Source organism: Elephas maximus, chromosome 13 (genome assembly GCF_024166365.1).
Source record: "Elephas maximus indicus isolate mEleMax1 chromosome 13, mEleMax1 primary haplotype, whole genome shotgun sequence".
Classification (NCBI taxonomy): Eukaryota; Metazoa; Chordata; class Mammalia; order Proboscidea; family Elephantidae; genus Elephas; species Elephas maximus.
Genome location: NC_064831.1, coordinates 47,378,155 through 47,394,168, shown reverse-complemented (window position 1 = coordinate 47,394,168; position 16,014 = coordinate 47,378,155). Strand labels below are relative to the sequence as shown.

Below are 16,014 nucleotides of genomic sequence, written 5' to 3'. Positions count from 1 at the left end.
TCTGGTTTCTGATGAAGAGTATTCTTTCTGTAACCTGTCAAAGGTCCATGACTGTGGTTGTCAAGCATCTTCTCTCTCATCTTTTTTTCTTTTTTGAATCTTCTTAAAATACAATCTTACATAAATATCCAATGAGTAAGAAAGGTAAAAGGAGACTTGCCCTCAATGAAGAGAGGCTAGGGGTACAGCCCAGAACCCAGGACCCCATCTATGGATTCCTCTGCAAAAGGGGCTTGGGACGAAGCACTCGTAATTCTGGATAAGAAAATACCAGATGTATGTAAAAATATAAGTTTAATGGTAGACTCTCTTAGGGGCAGGAACCTTGTATTATTTAGGAACCCAGGGTCTAGCACACAGCTGACTGGGACAGAGCAGGTGAGCAACAAATGAAGTTTCAAAGCTTCTCCCAGGTTCCAGCAAATTTTCCAAACAGCGGAATGGGTAGGGAATTGTCTGAGTTAGGTGTGTGTGCCTGTAAAAACCACATTTCTGCCTCTGGGGACACACAGGTGTGCCAGTACATATTGACCCAAGGTGTTCATGACATGAGCAAAGCCAGGATGGGCTATGACTTGGCATCCTATTATCCAGAGGGCCTGGTAGATGCCTGAGGATAAAGCAGGCAAGAAAGTGAGTATAGAGAAGTAGGGAGGAAGGACAGAAAGGAGCAGGGAAAACAGCAGGTCTAGGCTGGCAAATCCAAGAGTGTGGGAGACCGGAGTCAACAAAAGCAAAGGAGCACAAGGCACGGATGCTGAACAGCAGGCAGGCGCTGTGTGTTCTCAGCCCTGTGGGATGCTCTGCTCCACAGATATTGAACAATACAGTGAGACAGAGGTGAAGACTACAGGGAAAGCCTCATCCTGCTGGTGTAGGACAAGGAACTAGGAGAACCTGGAAACAACCTGTTCAAACAGAAGACAGACTGGAAACAAAGGCCTGAGGCAGAGCAGTTCCATGTCTCCGCTGAACCTACTTACCTCTGACTTGCTGTTCTAGACTAAGGATGACTGCCACAGCCTGATGAAGAATAAGGAGTTTCGTTTGGGGCTTTTCACTCTTCAAGTGAAGCTGACACATTCGGCCAAGCTCTTTGAATGCTTCATTAATATCCCGTACACGCAAGCGTTCTCTGGCGTTGTTAGCCATCCGCCTTTCCTTCTCCCTCTCTATCTTCTGTTCTGGGTTCAAATCCTCATCTTCATTAGTACTGCTGGAAAAACAAGGTAGCAACACTCTCTATTAGGTTCCCTGTAAGATATGTGTATTGTGCAATATTACAAAATATAAAAATGAAAATTATTTATAAATTTAACCAAGCAGTATTTGCTATACTTAACATGATTAATATTTCTTTCCAATCTTTATTCGTGTGAGTATATATATACATATGCACGTAGTTGAAGTCACACTGCACACATTTTGAACGCATTTCTTGTTCCACATTATAGCATAAAGACTTCTTGCTACTGAAACTCTTCTTGAACATAACTTCAATGACTACATAATATTCTAGCATCTTGCTACTCAAAATGGGACCCACCAACGAGCAGCATCAGCATCACTGGGAGCTTGTTAAAAACGTAGAATCTGAGGTTTTACCTCAAAACTACTGAATCAGAATCTGCATTTCAACAAGATCCCCAGCTGATTCAGGCGCCCGCTGAAGTTTAAGCAGCACCTGCTCCAAGACACTAATGCACCACAATTTCCGTACCCTGTACTCTTACATGGAAACCCCGGTGGCATAGTGGTTAAGTGCGATAGCTGTGAACCAAAATGTCGGCAGTTCGAATCCACCAGGCGCTCCTTGGAAACTGTATGGGGCAGTTCTACTCTATCCTATATGGTCGCTATGAGTTGGAAGCAACTTGACGGTAGCGAGTTTGGCTTTAGAGTTTTAGTGCTCTTGCATACTCTGGCTGTCACCTGGTGAGAAAGGCTTAGGACACAGATGGAGAGAAGTATCACAGAAAACAACCACTTTTTGTTCCTGAGAGAAATACCACCTCAGTGGTGACAATTACAAAATGGGGAAAAACTGGAACAACTTTTCTGAAGGACAAATTGGCAAAATGAATCCAAGCCTTAAAAATGTTCATTAGCTCTTGATCAGCAATTCCAACTTCAGAAGTTCACCCTAAGGCTACAAGCAGAGAAGTACACAGAAATTTACGTGAAGGAAGATGTCACAGAATTCTTCACATTCACAACAAACTGGAGTCCAGGAATAGGGACAGGTGAAGAAATCATGGTCTACCCAGACAATGGACCACCCCTACCCTACGGAGTCTCTAAAGGCCAAGATGCAGTTAGTTAAGTGAGAAAAGCTAGGCACAAAAGTCTATGTCCTGTGACTCTATTCACCAGAGTTTTTAGGCAAGAGAAAACTGTGGTAACAGAAAGATCACTTGCTGCTGGGGGTAAGGGGAGGAGACAGCATACAATGCAGCAGAAGGAACTTTCTGGGGTAAATATCCTATATTACAGATGCAGTGGTGGCTACATGACTGCAGACACGTCTCCAAGGACAAAAATTTACACTTAAAACTGTCAATTAAACATCAATGATGCTGGTCAAAAAACCCACAAAAACATGTTGTAGAAAATACTTAGGGACAGGGGAAAATGTTAAAACAAACATTTTTAAATGAAGAAAAAAAAAAAAATCAGGAAAAAAAACTTATGTCCCGCTTTATTCCAATTTAAAATGTATTGATGGAAAAAAAAGGTATTCCTCAAAATGTAAACACTAGTTAATTCTGGGTGGTGGACTTTCTTGTGATTTTGTGTGTGTGTCTGTGCTTTTCTATATTTTCCAAATTTCTGTCACGAAAGTGAACTACTATGTAATTGGAAAAAACAAAAACAAAAACCTTTGAGGGAGATGCTTTGGAATAACTTTTAGGAAATTATATTTATACTTCAGAAATAAACTACTTTACCTAGCAGAGCTTCTCAGAACCTTGAAGTAATGTGCAGAAAGAACACAGGTTTTCACTGCTTCTTCAATATCTTGAATAATTTAATGAAGAATAAGTCCGCAACAGAAATTCTGACTAGCTAATTGTCAGGAATCACATGCATGTATTCTTTTGATAACAGAGAATCACTGGCTCTTTGACTCAAAAGGACCTTAGTGATCATCTAGCCCGAAGACTCCCAAATGTGCACATTTATCAAGGCCACTTTAAAAAAAATATAGCTTTCCAGGTTCCACTACAAGAGATTCTGACTCAATAAATTTGGGTTGGGGTCCAGGGGTCTGCGCAGCAGAGTCGAGAACCACTGCAAGACGCAGAGAAATCAGAGACCTCACTAGGATTCTGACTCACTGCGACCCTACAGGACAGAGCAGAACTGCCCTATAGGGTTTCCAAGGAGTGGCTGGTGGGTTCAAACTGCTGACCTTTTGGTTAGCAGCCACCAGGGCTCCCACCAAACCTACACCAAAAATCTAAAATTACCACTACCATAACAACAACTATGGTGCCTTAATGACTGCTTACCGTTTGTGAAACAGTGTGCAAAGGGCTTTGCATGCGTCACTTTCAGTTATTCTCACAGCAACTGTGATTACCAGCTGCCGTCGAGTTGATTCTGACTCATGGTGATCCCATGTGTGTCAGAGTAGAACTGTGCCCCACAGGGTTTTCAATGGCTGATTTTTTGGAAGTAAACTGCCAAGGCCTTTTTTTGAGAACTCTATGATAGGAAGTAATATAATTCCTTTTTTTATGAAGGAAGGAATTGAGGCTCAGAGAGCTTTGATATCTTGTCCAGGGTCACTTAACCAGTATGTGATGGTTGTTATTAGCTGCTGTCAAATTGGTTCCCATTCACGGTGATGCCACATGTGCAGAATGGAACTGCTCCATAGGGTTTTCAAGGCTGTGACCTTTCAGAAGCAGACTGCCAAGCCCGTCTTCTGAAGTGACTCTAGGTGGGTTCGAACCACCAACCTTTTGGCTAGTAGTTGAGAGCTTAACCATCTGCGCCACCAAGGGATAAAACCCAAGTTAGCTTCACTTTGTCCAAAGACTATGTATATGCATATACATACATATATATATTTTTAAATATTTTACTGTGTTTTTGATGGAAGTTTACACAGCAAATGAGGTTCTCAATTAACAGATTCTATACAAATTATTTAAAAACTAGGTTCCCATTTAAAAGCTTCTACAAAAATTGTTCAATTGTACTGGTTACATTTTTCACAATGTGTCAACATTCTTGTTATTTCTGTGCTGGTTGTTCCATTTTCAGTAAACTAGTTTCCCTGTCCCATTACCTTTTCATCTTTGTTTTAGAGTAACTGTTGACCATTTGGTCTCATACAGAGGATTTTTTTAAAAGGAGAACAGTACTCACCAGTGACACCCTTTATTTTATGAGCCAATCTGTTACTTAGCTAAAAGGTGATCTCAGGGGATAGTTTCTATTCAAAGTTTACAGAATACCTCAGGGAGATAGTTCTGGGGAGTCCTCGAGTCTCATCCAGTCCAGTAAATCTGGACTTTCCAGAATTTGAGTTCTGTTCCACATTTTTCTTCCACTCCTTCAGGATTCATCTATTGTGACACTGATCAGAAGGACTGATAGTGGTAGCTGCGCACCATCCAGTTCTTCTGGTCTCAGGGTAGATGAGACCATGGTCTGTGATTGAAGACTAGTTTCTTCTCTGAGTCTCTGGTTTCCATCTTTCTCTTTTGCTCCAGATGAATAGGGCCCAACAGGTGTATCTTAGATGTCTACTCATAAGCTTTTAAGATCCTAGATACTACTCACCAAGCTAGGATCTAGAACATAAACTTTATCAACTATATTATGTCAACTGGCTGAGCTGTCCCATGAGACTATGATCTGAAGCCAAAGGCCATAATCTTAACCTATATTACACTGCCTCTCAATTTCTGATAATGTATATCAACCATGACCTATGGGTTGGCCACTGTTTTTATAAATAAAATTTTATTGGAACACAGTCACACCCATTTGTTTAATATATTACCTTTGGCAGCTTTTGTGATAATGGCAGAGAGAGTTCAGTAGCTGTGACAGAGATGATATGGACCACAAAACCTATTTACTATCTGCCCCTTTACAAAGAAGCCCTGGTGGTACAGTGGTTAAAGTGCTTGTTTGCTAATCAAAAGGTTGGTGGTTTGAACCCACCAGCTGCTTTGCATGAGAAATATGTGGCAGTCTGCTTCTGTAAAGATTACAGTCTTGGAAACGCTATGGGCCAGTTCTACTCTGTCCTATAGGGTTTGCTATGAGTTGGAATCAACTCAAGGGCAGTGGGATTGTTTTTTTTTTTTTTTTTTTTTGGTTTTTGGCTTCTTTACAGCAAAAGTCTGCTGACCCCTGACCCACAAGATAAGAAGATCAATGAGGAGGAAAGATGAAATATGTTTTGGCACTTAGAACACTGCAAATTATTTCCCTTAAAATTGTATTTGAATAACATAACTAAGAGATAAGTAAGATGCCTCAAAGAAACGGTCTCTGGATTCTCTGCCCTACTTTTTCCTTTCTCACCCCCCTGCACAGTGAAGTATACCCATAACCCATTGCTGTCGAGTCGATTTCAACTCATAGCAACCCTAAAGGATAGAGTGGAACTGCCCAACAGAGTTTCCAAAGAGTGTCTGGTGGATTTGAACTACCAACCCTTCTGGTTAGCAGATGTAGCTCTTAACCACTATGCCACCAGGGTTTCCACAGTGAAGTATAACGCATGTTAAAATGATAGCAGTAGGATCTTAAGATTTCATTTTTCCCAAGACAAATGTCCAGGTGTGAGAATGTCAAAAGGCAAAAGACACCTTTTAAATATATGAATGACAGAAAAACCATGCTGGTTCTTTTAGTTGTATCTACCAAATAATTGTAATCTTTCTGTACTGTAATTTACAAAGAACAATGTTTTATAAATTAATACCTACATGTGATACATAGCAAGAGATAGGATATACCACAAATATACCAAAGCATCTAATTTTAGCACAGAAATCCGGAAGTCATTTGCAAGTAATGCACTACTTGTCTGTACCCATACGTCACAGCAAGGTCAAGCCCAGCTTCTGGGAAATCTTCTCCGGCAACATTAGTCCATCTGGATATCTTCCTTTTTCCATGTTGTTGTTAGATGCTGTCGAGTTGGTTGTGACTCATAGCGATACTGTGTACGACACAATGAAACACTGGTCCTGTGCCATCCTCACAATTGTTGTTCTGCTTGAGCCCATTGTTACAGCCACTGTGTCAATCTATCTCGCTGAGGGTCTTCCTCTTTTTCGCTGACCCTCTACTTTACCAAGCAAAACGTCCTTCTCCAGGGACTGGTCCCTCATAACACATCCAAAGTACGTGAGACAAAGTCTCGCCATCCTCTCTTCTAAGGAGCATTCTGGCTATACTTCTTTCAAGGCAGATTTGTTCATTCTTCGGGCAGTCCATGGTATATTCAATATTCTTCTCCAACACCATAATTCAAAGGCGTCAATTCTTCTTCAGTCTTCCTTACTCATTATGCAACCTTTGCATGCATATGAGGCGACGGAAAATACCATGGCTTGTGTCGGGTGCACCTTAGTCCTCAAGATCACATCTTTAACACTTTAAAGTAGTCTTTTGCTGCGGATTTGCCCAATGCAATATGTCATTTGATTTCCTGACTGCTGCTTCCATGGGCATTGACTATGGATCCAAGTAAAATATAATCTTTGAGAATTTCAATCTTTCCTCAGTTTCTCATGATGTTGCTTACTGGTCCAGCTGTGAGGATTTCTATTCTCGTTATGTTGAGGTGTAATCCACACTGAAGGCTGTAGTCTTTATCTTCATGAGCAAGTGCTTCAAGTCTTCTTCACTTCTGGCAAGCAAGGTTGTGTCATCTGCCTATTCCAAGTTGTTAATGAGTCTTCCTTTAATCCTGATGCCATGTTCTTCTTCCTATAGTTCAGCTTCTCAGATTATTTGCTCAGCGTACAAATTGAATAAGTATGGTGAAAAGATACAACCCTGACACACACTTTTTCTGATTTTAAACCATGCACAGTGGTTAGGCATTTGGCTGTTAACCAAAAGGTCAGCAGTTCAAATCCACCAGCCGCTCCTTGGAAACCCTGTGGGGCAGATCTACTCTGTCCTATAGGGTTGCTATGAGTTGGAATCAACTCAATGGCAACGAGTTTGGTTTTGGTTAGTTATCTCCTTGTTCTGTTTGAATAACTGCCTCTTGGTCTATGTACAGGTTCCCTATGAACACAATTAAGTGTTCTGGAGTTCCCATTGTTTGCAATCCATAATTTGTTGTGATTCACACAGTTGAATCCCTTTGCCTAGTCAGTAAAACAAAGGTAAACATCTTTCTGGTATTCTCTGCTTTCAGCCAAGATCCATCTGACATTAGCAATGATATCCCTCATTCCATGTCCTCTTCTGAGTCCTACTTGAATTTCTGGCAGTTCCCTGTCAATGTACTGCTGCAACCACTTTTGAATGATCTTCAACAAAATTTCACTTATATGTGGTATTAATGATATCGTTTGATGATTTCCGCATTCTGTTCGATCACCTTTCTCTGGAACGGGTGCATATATGGATCTCTTCCAGTATGTTGGCCAGGTAGCTGTCTTCCAAATTTCTCAGCACAGATGAGTGAGTACCTCCAGCGTGGCATGCGTTTGTTGAAAGATCTCAACTGGTATTCCATCATTTCCTGGAGCCTTGTTTTTTGCCAGTGCCTTCAGTACAGCTTGGATTTCTTCAATACCATCAGTTCTTGATTACGTGCTAGCTTCTAACTTTGACAATTTCTGTTTGGTACAGTGGCACTGTGTATTCCCTCCATCTTCTTTAGATACTTCTTGTGTCATTCAGTATTTTGCCCATAGAATCCTTCAAAATTGCAACTTGAGACTTGATTTTTTTCTTCAGCTCTCTCAGCCTGAGAAATGCTGAGCATGTTCTTCTCTCTTGGTTTTCTAACTTCAAGTCTCTGCACATTTCATTATAATACTTTGTCTTCTCAAGCCACCCTTTCAAATCTTCTGTCCAGCTTATTTATTTCATCGTTTCTTTCATTTGCTTCAGCTACTCTATGTTCAGGAGCAAGTTTCAGCATCTTGTCTGACATACATTTTGTTTTTTTCTTTCTTATCTTTTAAGTGATCTTTTGCTTTCTTCAGGTATGATGTCCTTGCACGACTCGTCTGGTCTTCGGACACGAGTGTTCAATGCATCAAATCTATTCTTGAAATGATCTCTAAATTCAGGCGGGATATACTCAAGGTCGTGCTTTGGCTCTTGTGGGCTTATTTTAATATTCTTCAGTTTCAATTTGAATTTGCGTACAAACAGTTGATGGTCTGTTCTGTAGTTGGAGCCTGGCCTTGTTCTGACTGATGATACTGAGGGTCTCCAGCATCTCTTTCACAGACGTGGTCAATTTGATTCCTGTTTATTCCATCCATCTTTTCAAATTACTGTTTAAACCAAGAATTGGCAAATGCAAATCTGCTGCTGCAGGGAAAAAGCTGCCGTAGAAAACACGTGCTTGAATGCGGTGTGGCTGTGTTCCAGCAAAGGTTTATTTAAAGAAACAGACAATGGGCTGTAGTTTGTCGACCCCTGGTTTAAATCATATAATAGTTTTACCATATACTTCTTAAATTAATATGTTCAAATGTTTATTGATTCAATAAATCTAAATGTCTGCACCACACACATTAACTTGTTTTAGCTATTTTGTCTTCTAATTGTCTTACCTCCACAGACTGTGACAAACTTGAGGGCAGAGATGTAATTCTTTTTTATGTGTAGACCCTAAAATGGTATGGCAGAGTGGATAACATAATTTTGAAGTCCTATAAACCTGGGTTTGTATCTCATTTAATACCTGGGCAAATTATTAAATTCTTCATATGCCAGTGTTTTCATCTGCCTGCCTTTTAAGGATGCTGTTGAGGATTAAATGAGATAATACACATAAAATCCCAACACAGTGTCCAGTACACAGGTGGCATTTCACAAATGCATGACAATTCTCTAAGTATTTTCACCTATGGCAAATGAGTGAGATTTAACACCAGGGTGCTGACAAATACCTTGTTCTTCCTCTAGATGAAACCTTGATGTCTTTTTGGGAGGATTCATCATCAGACTTCATGTCATCTGACGAAGGAGGCTCATGAAGGTTTTCATCCTTTTCTTTGTTTTCAGTCTTGATTTCTGTGGGGACAACAGTTCCAGGCTGACTTTGTAAGCCACCTAACAAAGAGTCAAACGGAACACAAAATAAGTGACCAGATTCATTTATGAATTAGAGCAAAGACTGTAGCACTCTGGTTGATGCATATCCTCAGCTAGTACAGGGCTATCAGAAATCTGAAGATGCGGGAAAGCATGCTATTTAGAACAGGAAAGAATATCCATAAAATTTCAAGAAGATCATTTTGAAGCATTTGTATTTCAAAGAACAAGCCTGACCTTGATGGCCTGTCTAATGCTCACTTCTAGACGCTACTTAACAGTTGAACAAAGTATGAGAGACTTGATACATTTTTAGGAACTAACTTCTCAAGCGCTGTCCAGGTAAAGGAAACAAGCCTAACGTCTGCCTCGGTAAACACAATAAAAGAGGAATCATGGGTAAAGGTAACTGGAAGAACCAGATATTTGTACTTATTTATACAAGTTCTATGATAAGATTTATCAGTTTGCTTTTTATCAGAATTGTTGTCCCTCTAATTAAATTATAAGGTCCAAAAGAATGGCTACCATCATTCAGAGTACTCAACGTACTCAGAAATATCTTTCTCATTGCTCTTGAGACCACGAAGGCTCACTCTCATGAGGGGAACTGATTAAGAAAGAAAACAACATGAGAAGTAGGAGCAGGTAAGCAGATGATCAATAAATAACAACAGCTCGCATGTGGTTTCATCCACTGATGGGCAGCCAAAGGGAGCTGGAACCCTAAATACATACTGCCAATTTCATGCAGTATCACTACTTTTGAATTCTCCCAGCTAACTTTTGATTCACAGATGTCAATCTGACTGTGAGATGGTGGTAGTGTTCAAATGCTATCTCTGCCTGCATCACCACTGAAAACCAAGCAGTGTTGTTACCCCTATAATTTTCTTGTGATTTATGGTTCAGGTCCGTGCTTGAGGCAGTGACGGTACTGGACAGGACTGAATGATTGCCGTTGAGACTGACAGAGTCTTCCCGATGAGTTCCAACCTAGGGTTAAAAAAAAGAAAATGTCAGGTAGTTTGATCTATTATTGGGTTTAATAGAGGGAGCAGCACCACTCACCTGAATCTAGCAACCTTTTTTGGAAGACACTTTTCTGTTTTTTGGTGGGAAATTTCAAGAGTTGATAGTAGTAGTACTTTTGAATCAAATCAAAATGTTACTTTTTAAAAATATGAAAATTCTCACTTCCAAATTATATATATTCTGAAGAGTTGTAAAAATACTCAGTAGGATTCCTCTCCAGCTAATAGAGATACAATGCTCTGTAAGCCGTCAAGCTATCCTCATTATAGGGTGTATAAACGATCTTACACAACCAATCTGAAAACCTATTCCATATAACCCAAAATAACTAAACTTTTTGCCATCGAGTGAATTCCAACTCATAGCGACCCTAGAGGGCAGAGCAGAGCTGCTACCTAGGGTTTCAAAGTCTGTAATTTTTACAGGAGCAGATTGCCACATCTTTCTCCCACAGAGGCTGGAACCACCAACCCTTCAGTTGGCAGCTGAGCACTTAACCATTGCGCCACCAGGGCTCCTTTATTCCATACCTAAAAACAGAAACAAAAACAAACCAAACCCGTTGCTGTGCAGTCAATTCCAAATCACAGCAACCCTATAGGATAGAGTAGAACTATCCCACAGGGTTTCTAAGGAGCAGATGGTGGATGTGAACTGCTGACATTTTGGATAAGCAGCTGAACTCTTAACCACTGCGCCACCAAGGCTCCTTTATTCCATATCAAAAAAACAAAACAAAAAACCAAACCTGTCGCCGTCAAGTCGATTCTGACTCATAGTGACTCTACAGGACAGAGTAGAACTGCCCCATAGAGTTTCCAAGGAGTGGCTGGTAGATTCGAACTGCTGGCCTTCTGGTTAGCAGCCACGCTCTTAGCTAGCCACTTGCGCTTAACAAAATACTGCTACATTCTAAGTAACAATATTTACCTACACTTTGCCATGTACCCTCCCCCTCCTCACACACACAAACTACACTGTGTCCTTTTTTTTTTCTTCTTCTAACTGCCTCCTCTCATAAATTTTAAGACAGTGGCAAAAGTAATAAAAAATTAAAATAACTTAAGACAGAAATTCTGCATCACCAGGCAACAAAAATACCATGTAGCTTTAGTCTGAGCTTTAATCAAACTTACATAAGAAACAGTTAACTTGAAATGGAAAGGTAAAACATGCAAACACTACCAAGTGTTTCTTAGAAAAAACTGGTTATAGATGAAGCTTTTTATTAGGGCAGCAGCAGGCATGCCAACTAGAACATTAAGCCTTTAATTAAACAGGTTTACTGCCTGGAGTTATACGTGTGAGAACCACCGCTTTTCAAGCGTAGTAAACTGCCAAGCCCTGAATCCCTCTTGAGTTATTAATGTGGCTTTTATCTTTCATGCCTTACTATGGATTTTACCCTAAAAGATAAAAATACCCCAATGCAAATTTATTCTTTGGTTTCTTATAAGTTAAACCAAAGTACAAAAGGAACCAAAGCAAAGTTTTAGGAAATGCAGGTTATTTGGTAGTGGGTGTAGTTAGAATATACTGGGCCTTTCACCACACTTTTAGAGAAGTGTTTGTCCTTACCCTTTATTCTTTATCGTTAATGGATTTTAAAGCCCACTTAATGTACTACACAGATAATTTTAAAGTCACTGTTGAGGAATATTTGTGTCATGGTTCCCTGGGATAATCAAGCACTGACTATACCCTTTTCTACCTTACACACGTGCTAATGCATTAGAATTAGAAAATCCTAAAAGCTGAGAAGGGATGGCAGAAAGTATGGTTCATTTCCATTTTCCTTGCCACCTCAGAAACTTTCTATAAGCCTCTAGATTCCTCCCCCCAACCACCCAAAAAAAACCTGAGAAAAATCTAAAAAATTAAATCCAACAAAGGTTAAGTACCAGAAACTTTCCATAAGCCTTTAGATTCCTCCTCCCCCTACCCCCCCCCAAAAAAACCTGAGAAAAATCTAAAAAATTAAATCCGACAAAGGTTAAGTACCAGTGAAGGAGTGGACTGGGAAAACTATATTCAAGAGAGAAACTCTTTCTTAAATATTTTATGAAATCCTGCCTCAAGGACATCCCGGTCATGTTTATTCTCAGCATATGAGTATGCTTTCCTTCTGGCTATGAACTACTCAATTTTCTGAGAGGAAGGTCAGTGCAAAAACCCATTAAAAAATAGACAGGGTATAAACAATACATAGCTGCAAATTCTTTGGAATCTTAGAAGCCTAGGCTTATACTGAAGATAAAATAACCATTAGAACAATTTTGACTGGCCAGGGAAATTGTTGCAGTATAAAGTAAAAGCTGAGATTTCTCTCTCTTTGTGTTTATAATAATCTGGGCTTAAAATTTGAAGGATTCCTATGATCTTTGGTAATATGTGCTAATTCTGGTTTTACCTAGTATTTTAAACTATTAAATGAAATAACTTAAAACAGCTTTTTAAAATTTCGACATATGTATATTTACTGTGTATCACACAAGTGACACCCAGTTTACAGCTTTTAAGACACTACCACTGAGCTGAATTTTCACTCATTTAAGTGATGATACATGTGCTGAATTCTGATTTCTTTTTATTTCCTTAGTATAAATCTTTGATCCCCTGAAGCTCAACCAACAAAAATGTTCTATCACCTCCTTCTAATGAAAAGCTTGGCAGACATAGGATCATTACCTAAATGATAAATTTTAGAAATTTGCCTTTCCCGTAAGGAAAATCAGAATGTTTGCTAAGTTTGTTTTGGGACATAACTGCTAGCAAATATTTTTGTTAACCTGCATTACTGGATTTCAAAGAAGTGTTTTAAATTGGCACACAGAACAAAAATATTCGCCTTTAAAAATGGCCTCAGACCAGCAGAAAGCTTGAAGTCTGGAGTTTTTCATCTTAATGAAGTTAGCAGAAACTTTTTCTTTGTAACTTGATTCTCCTAGCAAATGGGCCTCATATATTTTCTGGAGAATTTGACTTTCACAGTTCTTATAGTTCTCTTTAACCCTTGCTCACCCTGGCCCTCACGTCCTCCCTTTAATCTCCAGCTCCACGTTCAAACGACTCTGTCCACACACACAACAGGTGTATAAACAGTTCTTTGTCTAAGCCCAAGGCCTGTGGGGCCAGCCAGATAGAACCCGGTTTTAATTGTTCATCTCGTTAGCATACAGCTGACAGGCTGCAGCTACTGGGGGAGCAGCAGGGGAAGGCAAACCCCTCCGCCTGCCATGCTCTAAATTTCAATCATTATGAAGAGCTTCATTTCAGAATAAAAGACCCAACCCATTAAATGACATCATCCTGCATTCTGAATCTCTGCAAGCTGCGTATGGCCTTACGTTCACAGGAGAACCCGACAAGGGACCTGTTTTCATTTAATTTGACCAACAGCTTTAGCACCCACAATGGAAAAATGTTAAATCTAATTAGTTGATGAATAAGAGGTCTTGTGAATTAAGGGACCGAAAAGTACTCGGTATGAATTCCTCTCTGATTCTGAATTCTATTCTAACAATCTGTTCAATTTGTACCATTTACTGAATACTAACGATTTAAATTAATCAGTATTAATCTATAGAGCTGATTAAAGGATCTTTATGTGTTCTATTCCAAGCATTTTGTTTTATCTGGAGAGGAGTTTTATGCTAGAAACTTAGTACTATTCTGTTTGTTATGGTTTATTTAAATGAGATTTCCATAAATACATAGCCTCTACGTTTTCCAAACTTAAAAATTATCATCTTGAACGATTCTGAACTATAAAAAGCAATACAGTTCTCTTTATATTCAGTTGAAACCTACACACTCAATTTCTGAAGCATAGAGAGACAACCTATACTAACAAAATTAAATATTGTCTAAATGGAAGGTTAAAATGATTCCAAACTTATTCTGGTAAGTGATAAAAGTGCTGAGATAGTTTCAAATAAAAACACTGCCCCATTTTGCCTGTTAGCCGTTAATAACTTCATCTTAAATCTCTGAGAAATCAGAAAAACACAGCTTCTCCGATTGCTTTAGGATTTAGAAAACAGACACGATTTATATTTGAAAACATTATATGAGGTAGTTTTAAATCCTGTGATTTAACCTTGTTTACTCTGTTCTCATACAAGAATACTACATCTTCAGCCGCAGTTGAAACAACACAAGCTCCAAACAATACCAAAAAATAATTCAGAGAAATGACTGAATTAAACTTCCTCAGTACTTGTAATAATGACATCAAAGGACTTATGGACGGATGTTACCCTGTATCGTAAATAAGAAACTTCTAAAGATCTGCATCAAGCGTCCATTAACACAAAAAAGATTGTAATCTCACTTTGGTTTAAAGTTGAAATCACTGTCTGACTGAGGAATAACCAAGTACTTTTCGTAAGATAAAAGAGCCACCAGGAAGCTATCCTGTTACGCCCATAATTTAGACAGAGCAGCTATAAACAGAAGTGATGCACAGTAACTCTACAGTGTCGAGGTCGCTTTATAATGCCTGAATGAAATGAATGATTTCATTCATTCTCAGTTTTCCACTTAATATGATTTTTTCTGTCAGCAGCTTATTCCAAAAGTTTATTATTATATTAAATAAATGGAAGCAAACCTAAAGCCCAATGATGACACTTCAAGAGTTCTAAAAATTCTGGTTTTATACCTTAAAATTTTAAAGATATTTCATTATCACATACTAATAAGAATGTTTAACAAAAACTCTAAAGTTTTATATCTGCATTAAGCAACTGTGGAAAAATACACACAAATATTGAAAAGGAATGGGAAATTAAGTAAATGAAAGTCTTAACCCTATTCAAAAATAAGAGCAAGTGTAAGAACTATGCTTGGCTGGCTATAGAAAGGAATAGGGATTACTCATTTCCTAGTTTCTTTTTCTGATATAACAATCTTCTGGGAAATTTAATTTTTATGTCTATTAAATAACTGTTAATATGCCCAAAGCCTTCTGCGTTTGAAACCTCGTTTAATTTTAAACTCTGATGTTAGTCAAATATACTCAGTTTAAAAAAAATAATCAAAAACAAGTCTTTTGTTATTGGCTCCAATTAACATATTTTGGGCAGGTGGTGGTCTTACTGACTTGTGTGAAACACACACACACACACACACACACACAAAAGGAACAATTTAAAATAGAAGACAATTACTTGAACTACAAGGCAAGAAGGTGGATCTCCTACAAATCAAGACTCTCATCTGTGGATGATGACGCTGGCATAATCCTATTATAACTAAAAACACCGTGGAGAAAATTATCAATAACAAAAGCTATTCCCATGACCAAGGACACTATTTTTGTTAACATGTCCACAGAGAATTTACACCACGAGTAACTTTGATAGTATACTTGTTACGCAAGGAGAAAATATATAAACTTCTAGAAAAAAAGAGAAAGAAAGAAAATGATTCCACAATGTAAACCCGAGTCATTTCTTAGTCATGATCAGCTAGAATACATGGAGGCAACAGGGGACAGTAGAAGGAAAAGATTAACTCTTGAAGATGGCTGGCAATTGATACAGCAGTGTGTCCCCAATATCACACACCCTCCAAGAATATGAAGAGATATTCTGATCATATAAACAAGACGAAGGGCTCCTGGTGGTAATGATGGAAGTCCTCGGACAGGTAAGAGCCACCAGGATAAGATAAGAGTCTTCCACAACAGCACACCTAAGATTATCTGGGACT

The 16,014-nt window shown here is 38.9% G+C and overlaps 1 protein-coding gene across 11 annotated transcripts in view; it reads right to left on the bottom strand.

The window, feature by feature from the left end:
* Positions 1 to 16,014, bottom strand: part of TCF12 (transcription factor 12) — a 340,913-nt gene that overhangs the window by 12,647 nt on the left and 312,252 nt on the right. For 8 of the 11 annotated variants that reach the window (XM_049905314.1, XM_049905315.1, XM_049905319.1 and 5 more), the window contains 3 exons: positions 10,146 to 10,260; positions 9,120 to 9,282; positions 984 to 1,216 (listed from right to left, as the gene is read on the bottom strand). In XM_049905314.1, coding sequence (XP_049761271.1) covers positions 984 to 1,216; positions 9,120 to 9,282; positions 10,146 to 10,260 — 511 coding nt within the window. The remainder of the gene's footprint in view (positions 1 to 983; positions 1,217 to 9,119; positions 9,283 to 10,145; positions 10,261 to 16,014) is intronic. The other 3 variants (XM_049905316.1, XM_049905318.1, XM_049905325.1) reach the window with 1 other exon arrangement.